Here is a 13,303-nt window from a genome sequence, read left to right on the forward strand (position 1 = left end):
AAATTTGTGAAGAAAATTTTGAGGAAAACGACTCTTTGCTAACAAGCATATCGAGGATTTGACCTTTTTCGTTGCGTGCCCTCATGTAGAAAAAAAATAAAAAACGATAAAAATAGAAATCTCGCGGATTGAAAAAAAAATTCAAATTTTTCGCGGAAACTAATTTTCGCGGATGGGCCTTTTTCAAATTTCCAATGGGACTTATTTTCGCGGATGACACCCAAATCCGCGAAATCCGCGAAAATTAATCCCCGCGAAAATTTATCCCATTAAAGTAGCACGCAGCAAATTAATACCACTAGATCTAGTTGTCGTTTTGGAGAAAAACAAATAGAAGCCATGACCAGATTCAAATTTTGGAGGTATTTTTCGTGGTTTTATTAAAGTTTAATAGACCTTTGTAGTTTAGAATATATTTCATTGTTTTCATGTTCTTATATAAGTTTTGAAAACGAAAGATAGCACACGGACGATTGTTTTTAAAATAAACAGAGAGCAAACTTTTCAATACATAAAAAAGGGATGAAAATATCAAAAGATAACAAGCAACATGCTGAATGGACCTACCTGATGATGAAACTCAGATAGCAATAAGGAGCAAAAAAATCATTAAGAAAATATAGCGCTTAGCGAAAATGCATTAAATGTCATCATTGATTGTTGATGGGGGGGGAGGGGTTTAGGGAAAAAAGAAATAGAAAGTTCCGGTTGCAAAATTGCAAAAGTTTTATTGACAATTGAATCATGCTTGATGGTGGCATTGTTATCAAAAAATTTTTTAAGTGAAAAAACAAAGAAATGTATGGAAAAAGCCCAATTCAAATCTGCAAAAACGGCGATTTCCGGCATATTTCCGGCATTTTCGGCCGGAAAAATCTTTTTCTCAAAAATCGGACTCGGAAATGATTTGGGCATTATTACTCCGCATCTTTGAGCAAAAAATCAGAAAAAACTAGTTATAAAATCTCGAGAAAATCCCCCAAAAACAGTTTTTCCAGCATATTTCCGGTATTTTCGGCCGGAAAAAAATTTTTCTCCAAAATCGGACTCGGCCATGTTTTGGGCATTGTTAATACGCATCTTTGTGCAAAAAATCAGAAAAAACTAATGATAAAATCTCAAGAAAATGCCAAAAAATCTGTTTTTCCGGCATATTTCCGGCCGGAAAATTTTTTTGTCCAAAATCGGGCTCCGTCACATTTTAGGTATTATCATTTTGCATCAGTGTGCAAAATTTCATAAAAAAATATAAAGTACAGCTCGAGAAAATCAAGAAATACCGTTTTTCCGGCGAAAATGGGCTGCACCGGCGATTTTTAGAAAGTTCCGGCTTCAAAACTCAGTTCTATTGACGATTGAACCATGCTTCATGGTGGGCATTGCTATTAATGATGTTTTTTGTGTGAAAAAAACAACGAAATATAAGGAAAAAAAGTCCGATGAAAATCTGCAAAAATGGCGATTTCCGGCATATTTCCGGCATTTTCGACCGGAAAAAAATTTTTCTCAAAAATCGGACTCGGCCAAGTTTTGGGCATTGCTAATACGCATCTTTGTGCAAAAAATCAGAAAAAACTAATGATGAAATCTTGAGAAAATGCCAAAAAACCGGTTTTTCCGGCATATTTCCGGCATTTTCGGCCGGAAATAATTTTTTTTCGAAAATCAGGCTCCGTCACATTTTGGGCATTACCATTTTGCATCATTGTGCCAAAAATCAAAAAAAACTAATGAGCCAATCCTGAGAAAAGCTGGTAACAGACGGACGAACAGACGAACGAACAGACGAACGGACGGACATCGGTTAATTTATAGGACCTCTACCCCACCGGGGTAGGTCCAAAAAAAACAACGAATGAAGATACGAAGCTGAAGAGCGAAGGGATGAACGAACAAAAATTGCGAACTTACTATCAGATAATGTAGTTTGCGAAATGGTTTCCGATCGAACCGATCCCACTTGATTGAACGCAATAACAGACACGTGATATTTCCGGTACGGATCTAGGTCATCCACCACGAATGATGTTCCCAATCCCGGTGGTTTAGGATCACGTGTCCATTCACGGCACCCAACCGGAATTGATGGTTGAGGACATTTGTATTCAACGCGCAGTTCATATCTGATTCATAATAATAGAAATTCAGTGGTCATAAAAATTCTTAATATTTTGTAAAGAATTTCACTGAAAAATTGAGACGAAAATTCGTGAGAATGAAAACTAGAAAACAGAACCGTGATTATAACGTGTTCCAAATATTAGTCCGAGATAAACAAGAGAAATAACAAGTTTTAAAGACAAAGAAGGCTAAATAATTTGTCAACTAAGGGTCACTTAACTGTTAAATTTCACCTGAATTCTCAATAGGGGACATCTAAGACTGAGTTAGTCCATGAATAAAATGACAACGAAATTTTCCACGACAGTTTAAAAGAAAAGAGTTTCTTTAAGTAGTCCAATAAAAGGCTACCCTGATTAGGGTGTCAATTATTTCAGGTTAGAGATTTGGTTGACTTAGAATTAGGATTATACCTCTCTTATTTATGATATACACCATTGCAATGTCTTCCTAGCACCCAACAGCTAATTGGTTGAAAGTGACATATCGACTGATTTTACGTCACTTGCAACCAATCAATCAGCTATTGGGTCCGTAATGTAATTTCAGAAGACATTGCAATGGTGCATGTCATGGATAGAGAGATTTTTTAGTCCCTAGGGTTCTATAAAGCTGTTGGTATAAGCTTACCTTTCAATACGGCCGTTTGGTTCTGTTGGTGGTGCCCAAGATACGTTGAATAACGTCGTTGTGACGTCACTAATCCGTGGTCGACCCATGCCTGTCGGATTAGCCTGCTTAGTAGCATGTGTTGTAACACCACTAGCCCCACATCCAATCTTATTACACGCGTACAGTCTAAAATGATATGTTGTTTGTGGGTTCAGATTGGTGATCGTGTAAGAGGACGTTGTTGGAGAGATAGTGATGTTTCTACCATCAGCTCCTTGGTCACTGGCCACCTCAATGTAATACTGTATAATACCACCATTTGATTCCTTAGGTTCTGAAATACGAACTGTTATTTCTGTGCTCGACACCGACGAAACATCGATAGCAAGATTCGGTATATTTGAGGGTACCGAGTTATCTGTCGTTACTGCCGACCATTGACTTTCGGTACTCCCGACACTGTTATGTGCAACGACTTTGTATTCGTAACGTGTATTCGGTTTTATAGATTTGTCATCGGTGAACGAGAGATTTGGACCTTCGTATACTTTTGTTGTGTTCTGGTCGTCACTTCTTCTGTACAACACATATTTGATGATTTTACCATTTGGTACACGTGGTTCGACCCACGAAGCCTGTACGCTTTCCCCTTTAATATGTTTAGCCTCGAATGACGGTGAGTTTTGTTGTTCAGGAGCTGCTTCTTTAGTGCGAATAGAAGACGCCGGACTCGTAGCGCAATCCGTCTCGCGTAAAGACGTACACGCTTTGACACGGAGCTCGTATTGCGTATACGGTGATAGATTTGAAACTGTATAAACACGTACCGTCCCGACGTTAATGATCTGCTTATCGTATAGAAGATAGTACGCCACTATAGCTCCGTTTGTTTTTCCGGGTACGTCCCATTTAGCGAGAATATTTGTCGACGTCAGCGCTTCAAGCACCGGTGCTTTAACGTCTTCAGGCGCGGATGCTCCCGTTTGGTCACTGTACGCAATTTGACTAGTGATGTGACCTGCGGTGTTGTACGCTTCAATTGCGTACCCGTACGACGTTCCAGGAGATACGGTTCGATCAGTGAATTTCAAATCAGTACCATTGTAGACCACATTAACAAAATTCTGTAATGTACGTTTAACAAGATAATAGCGTATGATACCGTTAGGTTTTTGTGGCTCAGTCCAGCGGACATCGATAGCGGTTGGACCTAACACGTATAAATCTGGTAGATTCAACCCTTCTGGAATGTCTTCTGCGGTAGTGACAAATGATGAAGTACTTGCGGTGCAACCACGACTCGTGCATGCAGAAACACGGAATGAATATCGAGTGAAGATTTCAAGACCCACTACTGTATACTCCAGTCCAACACCTTCAAACAGTGGAACACGTTGATCTCCTATGAATAATTGGTATTTATTTATAACACCGTTCGGTGTTGTCGGCGCTTTCCATTTAACGAAAACACTCGTCGGTTTGATGTCAGTATAAGTCGGTGGCGATATTTCACTCGGTGCAGTTTCAAGCGTTCTTGTTGTATTTAAAGGACCTTTGGTACAACCTCCAGCAGTGCACGCCTCTATTTGATAACTGTAGTACGTGCTTGGTTGGAGCCCTGATATGTCCGTGTACTGGAGCGATGATGTTGAATCAATTCGGGTGCCATTTCGATAAATATTATAATAGCGCACTATACCATTTGGAGTGGTAGGTTCTTTCCAATCAAGTCTGATTTGAGTATCAGTGAGGACTGATAGGTGGACCCTAGACACTCCAAGTGGGGCCGCTTCCGGGGTTGTCACCGTGACCCATTCAGAATCGACGCTTCCTTGACTGTTCACTGTACGAACTTTGTATCTGTAGGTAGTAAATGGTTTCACGTTTTCGTCAATGAATGCTAAATCAGAAGCACTCCCAGGGAGAGTTGTGACTAACGTTTCTGCTCTCTTTCGACGTCTAGCTTGCACTTCTTCGCGGATGATTTCGTATCGAATAATATCTCCGTGTGGGAATAAAGGTACTTTCCATTCCAAATGAACGCGAGATGAGTTTACGAAAGGTACGGTCGGTGGGAGCTGACCGCGCGGTGTGACTTCACCGGAACGTAATGTTTGGATCGGGCCAGATAGATGACCAGCTGAGTTGAAGACAACAAGTCTGAACGTGTAGTTCGTGAAGGGTTGTAATTTCCGAATCAATGCCTTTCGTTCAAGACCTTCATAAACGACCGAGAATTGATCATGCAAAACGTATTTCGTGATCACTCCGTTACTGCCTTCAGGTTCATCCCAATAGATTTCCATTACTGTACCGTCATCAGTTCCAAGAGGATTTGTGTTTGCCATCAATGTGGGTACAGAACTAGGAGGCGCTTCTTTGGTTTTGACTAATGCCCATGAGCTGAAACCCTCCCCAGCTGATGTTGCAGCACCGATTTGAAATTCGTAACTAAAAAATGGAATAAAAGTAGTGTCAAAAAGGGTACAACTTTAACAAATAGGGAACAAATAGGGAACAATTATTCGAGTTACTTTGGATTCTTTAGACAGGTTTACAAGGGTTTGCTAACTGAAGGGACCTAGTAAAAACTCGTCACCGAGGATTTCCTAAAAGTGAGTTCATGTATGAGAGTTTTTCTGCGACGGAGACGGTGGTTAGCTTCTAATTTGACTATATCTCGGATGACTAAAGAAGATCTTTTTAGTTTCGCTCGACTTTTAGAAACCTACAACTTTAACCATAACGTTCTTAAACTTCAATTATCTATGGTAAGGAAGATTATATATTTAAACAAAGAAATGAAAATAATTATACCTCGTAGCAGGCTTCAAGTCGTGTACTTTCGTTTTAAATTCATTAGCCTTGATACAGCACACTTCTTCATAATTCGAACCAGTCAGGCTAAACAAACGATACCGAATGATATAACTGTTAATTATACCGTTACTGACACCTGGTGTTGACCACTCAACCTCAACCGAGGTACCATTCAAAACATTGACACGTGGTGGTTGTATAGCCTGTGGAACTCCTTGATGTGTTCTGACACTAGCCCATGAACTGACTGCGTCTCCAACGCTGTTTTTAGATCGGACACGATACTGGTAGGATGTGTAAGGTTTCAGTTGTGTATCAATGTATTCTACCCTAGAACCTATATAAATCTTGAAAGGCATTCCGCTATCTCCTTGACGGCGCTCGATGAGATATTCAGTGACGTCACCATTGGGTGTTAAAGGCGGGAGCCATTTTATTTCCACCATAGTACTCGATTTGGCGGTCAATGCCGGTGGTTGTTGACCGAACGGTGTCGATTCTTTGGTTCGGGACATCATACGGGGTCCAGTACCGCAACCAGCATTCGTACAAGCTTCTATACGGATGTTGTAGAATGTGTACGGTTTCAAACCTTTGATAACGTGCCATTGGGGGCCGGTGTTTAGCTCTTTGGTAATTGGGCCGTCAATTTCCTGATGTGAAATATAATACGCTGTTACAACACCGTTCGGTACTGTTGGCGGGCTCCAGGTGACGTTAATGGATACGGAAGTCAGCGGAATCAGTGTTGGTGCGGGGATTCCCTCAGGCGAACTCTCAGGTGTGCTTATTATGGTCGATGGGCTGATGCTTCCTCCAGCCTCGTTGTGAGCACGAATGACGTAATTGTAAGTAGATGCAGGTCTAACTTTATCGTCGATAAAAACTCGGGTTGTAGTGTTAAAGACAACTGAACCGTTCCGTAGAATGACATAATACTTTAAAACACCGTTTGCGTCCGTAGGTTTATTCCATTCGACGTGAATCTGTCTAGCACTCATTACGATCACACGCGGCGCTTTGAGACCAGTAGGAACAGCTTGTAACGTCTTTTGACTAGCCTCGGGGCCTAATGCACAACCAATTTTAGTACAAGCTTCAATTCGGAAAGTATATTCAGTGTACGCCTGTAGGTTGTTTACGATTTGTGATTTTGCTTCTCCCAAATTATTTGCAGGCAAGATAGAAACGTGAGCTCCGTCACGTACCATTGTTACGTTATAACGTGTTATGACGCCGTTAGGTTTAGCAGGCGAGGTCCAATTCACTTCGATACTTGTACTAGACAGGGTGGTAAGAGTGGGCGGTAACACATTCTCAGGCGTGCTTTCCTCAGTATAAACAAGACTACCAGCCGAGATGTTAGCGCACAGGTTCGTGCATACTTCAAGCGTATACATATAGCCTGTAAAAGGTTCCAGCTGTTGGTTATCAGTGTGCGTTAAGGCTAACCCGGTGTAGACCATATGTTCTTGTTTAGTTGACCACTTGGTGCGATACAACGTGTATTTGGTTATGATACCATTCGGTTTAAGAGGTTCTGACCAAGTAATTGCGATACGGGCGAATGAAATTACGGTGGGGACAGGTGGTTGTAGTGATTCCGGTGTCGACATTGACGTCATGATGCTTGACACTGGACTGGTCGTATTTCCCACTAGGTTGCGTCCAACGACGTAGTATTCATATTCGGTATGCGGTAAAAGTCCGTTATCGACGAATCGGAATATATTCGGATTGTTGATGTTGATAAGGATTTGGGCGTAAGATGTTTTACACATTCCGGGCGTGACGCCCTCTGCTGATTTGTTGAAATATCCTGACACGTGACCACAAATCTAAATAAAATAAATCAATTTGAATTTCACTTTATTTTGATGTAACCTTGAAATGGTTTCTATTTGATTTACAACCATTTAGAAATTGGAAAATTTCTAATTTTAAGGACCAATTTTATGAAAGTACAATGATCCTTTATTGCTAAACCTAAGAACCGAAGCTCGGGTTCCAAAAATGGCTAAAGGATATCGTGACAGGACAATTGCCCCCCGGATAATTGCCCCCAGGACAATTGCCCTCGGACAATTGCCCCCTGGACAATTGCCCCCCAGACAATTGCCCCCCAGACAATTGCCCCCCAGACAATCCCCCCAGGACAATTACCCCCCAGACAATTGCCCCCAGACCAATTGCCCCCCCCCTAAAAAAAAAAAAATTCAGACAATCACCGTTGAGACAATTCTTGATCGGGCGATCGTTAGTCTTTTTGACTATTTTTCTTGTTAGACTTGAAAAGTGCATTCAAGAATGCTATGCTGTATGATTTTTCCAAGAGAGACTTTTTGACGATTACAGAGAAAATAGTCTGCATAATATACCCACTGTAAAATAATCATGTGTGACCAAAGACAAATAAAGGTGGGACGCTTAAGTGGGACGATGCTGGGACGTTCAGGTGGGACGATGCTAGGACGCTCAGGTGGGACGATGGTGGAACGCTCAGGCGGGACGATGGTGGGACGCTCTTTCATGTTGTCGCTTTAATATTCTTGGCTCCGAGAAAACCCAGGTGCGATTTATTTATTCATTCATTCATTCATTCATGAAACTTAAAAATAAGTCTTCAAAAAAATTCAGGATATTTTAAAGATAAGGTTTTTTATAAGAACATTAAGGCTAAAATCGAGTTACTCGACCACAATAAATTTTGACATATTTTTTGACTTTTGACATCTGGGGGGGCAATTGTCCGGGGGGAATTGTCTGGGGGCAATTGTCTGGGGGGCAATTGTCTGGGGGGGCAATTGTCTGGGGGCAATTGTCCTGGGGGCAATTGTCTGGGGGGCAATTGTCTAGGGGGCAATTGTCTAGGGGCAATTGTCCCGGGGGCAATTATCTGGAGGGCAATTGTCATGGGGGGCAATTGTCCTAGAACCAAGGATATACCGCACTTGAAATGAACTTCACTTCAATTGGAATCAAATGAAGGTCTTAGCAATAAATTTCTCATTATAAAAAGGAACGTGTACTTCCTAAATAAATTATTCTCAAAGGGTGTCTCTAGAGCTGTTACCTGTTTGGAAGTATCAAAATCACATTGGTCACAATAAGCGGACAAACTTTGTGCGAGCGGACAAGTCGAGCCTTTACCACAGTCAGTGGTTGCTCCATCAGAGGAACGGTCGGCGCACACATGCGTTGAAGAGGCGTATGGGTTTTCATTACAGCATGTCGAGGCGGTAGAGATACGGTTTGTTCCACAACATTTGTGCTTTAACTTCTCAGAAGATGAAGAGTATGTATAAACCTGGGAATCAAAAATATGGAAATATTCTTTTAGTTGATGTAAGGGTCCGAAAGCTAAAAATTGTTGCAATAATGCTGAGAATATAGCCTAGAAACCACTGAATACTTCCAAAATCAAAATATCTAATGAGGTAAAGTGGAAGAATTAAAATTGCAATTCTCGCCCGAACTTTAAATTCTGAAAAACGTTAAAATACCCAAAATTATCAATACAGTGTAAGTCCCCATAACTCGGACAACTCAGGAATAAAATTTGCTCGAGTTGAGTGCATTTCGAGTTATTTAGAATAGTTTATATGGCATTGTTAACTGAAGTGACCAGACAACTTGTTCGAGTTATTAAGGTAGGATTCGAGCTAAAGAGGTTCGAATAATGAAGAATCCACTGTATATCTCGAAACTTCATTGTAGTTGTGAAACTTTACCTTGAACTGGTTGACAGTATTCTGACAACACAATGATGTTCCTTGATTTACGTAAGATGTTCCACAACACACTTTATTTGCGTCGTACGCATGCGCATTAGCCTGGTCACCACTCCCACAACATGTTTCAGCGATCGATACAATCTTGTTGCCGCAACATTGTCTGACGTTGTTAGCCCTAAGGATGAATTTTATTTCATATAAGGGTTGAGTCAGTAAGTCTTTAAGGTTATTCATCAGCTGAAATTCTAAAACCATTAATTTTAAAGGCAGAAATATTCGCGGGCAAAATCTTTTATCAATTTAGTGGATTTAGCCTCTCATTGGGAAATTTTCTTCCCGGTTAAAAAAATTAAACCTAAAGTCAAGAAAGTTTTTCGCAAAAACTAGCTACCTTAGTAGACTCTGCAAGAAGCGATTACAGATTAGCTTGATAGATAGCTTGAATTTTAGTTAAAGACTTTATGGTTCGAGCTAGAAGTTGCGGAATTAGCCTATAGGGGAAATTTAAACTCAAAAGAGTTCGACCTACAAAGCTTACAAATACAGGACATACTTATTATAGAGAGCACCACACAAGCACAATTTATCACCATTCCCGTCATAAGGTATATCTCCACAACACTGGTTACCATTCCCCACGACAACACCGTTGTTACCATGGCAACAGACCTGTCCGCTTAAAATTTGTCGATAGTGCCCGAAACAACATTGGTATGTGTTTTGGTTAGGATGAAATTGTCCACCACAACAGACATCAGTGGGTGAATTTTTTTTGATATAATTTTGATTGCAACATGTCTTTTGTGGATCGCTCTGGTAGAGTGTACCGTTGCAACATACCTGTGTAAAATTAAAGAAAAGATTAAAGAGATAATCAGATGGTTTGAGATTTATTTGGCATGTCGATTCTTTCTATTTATTGCCCTGAACCTAAGCAAAACCTCAAAATATTTTGCTTAGTTTTTTTCCAAAGTCAAGATATTTAAGCTACAAGTTTTACAAGACTTTTAGTAGGAAAACAATATGATTTCAACATAAGAATCAATTTTTAAATTTCAAATTGTGAAATTTCGACTTTTGAAAATATTTTAAGACTAAATCTAAATACTTGGAGATCAGAACTACAAAAGGTTTTCTGTGTGGATCACTAGATATCAGAGGCTTGTACATGAAAGTACAAAAGCAAATCTTGTACCTGAACTTTGGGGTCATAACATTTTGTTCCGCATAATTGTTCATTGATCTTGCATGTAATGAAAGTACATTTTTGAACTGGTTTTTCTCTAAAACAAAAAACGAAAAACATTATTTAGTGGTCACAGTCAAAATGATAAATTATACGGTTAAAAAGAGCAAGATTTTAGGATTCGGAAAATGGCTATGGAACTTACCATCAACATCCGCGAGCTTGCCAAAAAATATCGAATTCATAAAACAAAATTCTCGATAAAAAAAATAAAAAAAGTAGAAAAGGGAAAAAAGGATAGAAATGGTTGAATTTTTGCATATAAAAGCTTAATAACTTTCTAGGACTTTTTTTGTTTTTGTAATTTCTTAAAGTCGCAAAAACTGTTGAAAGTTTCAGTCTTTAAAGTCTCCAGCAATCAAATAGAAAAATGTCTTTAGGGGGAATGGCGCCCGATGAGAGAGACCTACTTTTGTGGGCACTGTATGGTGCTTCTTCGAAACAAATTATATCCGATCATCAATCCGTTTTCTTCGTTCGGTTTCTTCCAATTTACCTCGATTGAGTTGCCATTTAATGATTTCAATGTAGGTGCAGCAATATTCTCCGGTGCTGTAAAAAAGCAATTGAAAGGGGGTTTCAAATTTTGTCTGTTAATTACTTCAACAATTAAATGATTTTTCTAATTGCATTTCTCGGATCCTGATATTACATGATACATGCTTTATTGAGGAAAAGAAAGTCGGAATATAATATAGTCGGGACAACTAATTACCTAAAAAAATTATTCACTCCTCTTAAGCACTTTTCCTTATTAATTCTTAGAAAATGTATTAGATACTCAATATGAACTCCACCCTGGGTTAGATTTTCTAATACAGCGGGGAAAGAAATCTTTTGCCATGTAATGTTTTGAAGTACATCGGAAAAATAAGCCGATAGTCATCAAAATAGGTTGGAAAGCATGCATTGACCTTTTTAATAAAGATTAAAAAAATGATCTTCTTACCATCAGCATATGTTTTTGTGTTTTCAGAAGGACTTAGAATACACATAAAGTCAGTGCACACTTGAATTTTGATTACGTAAGCAGTAAATGGTTTCAAATTTTGTTGATGGTGAAAGGTTGTAGTTGAAGACACAGTATCCATGCGTTGGTCGTTGCTATGAAAGAAAACGATGAAAATCGGGTGATTAAATAAGGCCCGCTAATGAATGAATGAAGACTGACCTTTTGACCTGCCATTTTGCAGACTTTAAGCTATTGTAAAAAGCGAATTATCATTGGGCTCTTCCAGAAAAAAATTATACATAGGGCTGGAGGATATAACAATTTTCAGTGATTTACACCCAGACAAAGTGACTTTTGGCCCCCCGGACAGCGGGTTTTACCCCCAGACAAGCATCGGTTGACCCCCAGACAACCCAAATTACCCCCGGACAATATATCCTCCACCCAGGGTGTAAGAACATTTCCTGGAAGAGCCCATTCTTACAACAATTATTGCTTCGGAAAATCGAACAAATCGTAGCTTAGGTAAATTGATGTCAGAGAACCTACACATGAAGTTTTCTATTTGATTATGCTGAAACTGTGGTTCAAATGCTTGGGTGTAACAGACAGAATGAGGTTCAATCGGGAATCAAAGCCAAGTAGTTATTATCTACATGCTTAAAACCAGATTGACGGTATAAAAGTGAGCCCTCATTTCTATGAAAAATGATGAGCTTGCAAAAATATTGCAGTATTTTAAAATAAAACAATGTGCGTTTCGTCTAATTCATAGAGTTTTAATATAAAAAAGTGCCGATTAAAAATAGTGCCGATTAAAAAAAGGAAAAAGAATGGTGTACATTTCTGATAGGAAAAGAACAATTTTGCATTGCTTTTGCAACATCGACTTCATATTTGCATGGATTGAAATTTACTTCGCGACTAGATATAAATGCTGGGTAAATTATACTTACGCAATGATGGTGTAGTTTTGGACGTCCCCATTAGGTGTTCGAGGTGGTTGCCATGACACTCGGATGCTACGCGATGTGATGTCGTAGATGATTGGTTTGTCAAAACCCTCAGGAACTGCGTGAAGAATTAAAATAACAAATTAAGGGTCAAATATGGTATAAAGTCTAAAATGAGTAGTATCGAAGGCGCCACTTCCGCTAGCTTTATACCGAAAGGTAGGACCACTCATTCTCTCTGGTTTGCTTCATTTGTTTATCCTTGACCCTTCTCTTTAATTGCTGAGTATACCTTATTAAAACTAATTTTCGCGGTCGAAAAAATTAAATTTCACGGGTTTTAATTTTCGCGGTTTTGCCCTTTTTTGGACAAATTTCTTTCATTTTCCTACGGATTTTTTCAAATTTTTCGATAAAATTGAAAAGAAATTGTATTTCGCGGGAATTAACTCTTAAAATTTTTCGCGGTCTCAAATTTTAGCGATTTTGATGAAAAACGCTAAAATTGACTCCCGCGAAAATTAGTTCTTAAAAGGTAGAGGCGTCAAGTACTAACTTGGTATGACCACTTCCTTGCACACCGTAGCCGAAAGCTTTACCTTTGTACGGATCGCCTAATATACCTTAGAACACCTAAGAAGAGAAGTTTGAGGCTGAAGATATTAATTTAACTGTTTCTTACTTCCAGCCAAAGTCTTTGCACGCACAGCACTACTTGTTTGGTGGCCAGCTCCATTGAACAGAGAAACCTAGAAAATATAAACAAACAATAACAAAAAAACATTTTTACTGAAATCCTTCGAATCAAGAGGAATTTCTGCTGATTCCCACCGATTGACACACAAGGCTGGTTATCTAAAAGTAT

General features: G+C 39.3%; 1 protein-coding gene across 1 annotated transcript in view; it reads right to left on the reverse strand.

The window, feature by feature from the left end:
* LOC136810877 (usherin-like) overlaps nucleotides 1-13,303 on the reverse strand; it is a 47,219-nt gene that overhangs the window by 4,239 nt on the left and 29,677 nt on the right. Inside the window, exons 24-34 of the mRNA XM_067067467.1 lie at nucleotides 13,121-13,187; nucleotides 12,442-12,556; nucleotides 11,483-11,637; nucleotides 10,944-11,085; nucleotides 10,483-10,570; nucleotides 9,841-10,127; nucleotides 9,285-9,462; nucleotides 8,627-8,860; nucleotides 5,551-7,391; nucleotides 2,752-5,184; nucleotides 1,912-2,123 (exon numbers count right to left, since the gene is read on the reverse strand). Coding sequence (XP_066923568.1) covers nucleotides 1,912-2,123; nucleotides 2,752-5,184; nucleotides 5,551-7,391; nucleotides 8,627-8,860; nucleotides 9,285-9,462; nucleotides 9,841-10,127; nucleotides 10,483-10,570; nucleotides 10,944-11,085; nucleotides 11,483-11,637; nucleotides 12,442-12,556; nucleotides 13,121-13,187 — 5,752 coding nt within the window. The remainder of the gene's footprint in view (nucleotides 1-1,911; nucleotides 2,124-2,751; nucleotides 5,185-5,550; nucleotides 7,392-8,626; nucleotides 8,861-9,284; nucleotides 9,463-9,840; nucleotides 10,128-10,482; nucleotides 10,571-10,943; nucleotides 11,086-11,482; nucleotides 11,638-12,441; nucleotides 12,557-13,120; nucleotides 13,188-13,303) is intronic.

Source organism: Clytia hemisphaerica, unplaced genomic scaffold (genome assembly GCF_902728285.1).
Source record: "Clytia hemisphaerica strain Z4C2 unplaced genomic scaffold, Clytia hemisphaerica genome assembly, whole genome shotgun sequence".
Lineage (NCBI taxonomy): Eukaryota > Metazoa > Cnidaria > Hydrozoa > Leptothecata > Clytiidae > Clytia > Clytia hemisphaerica.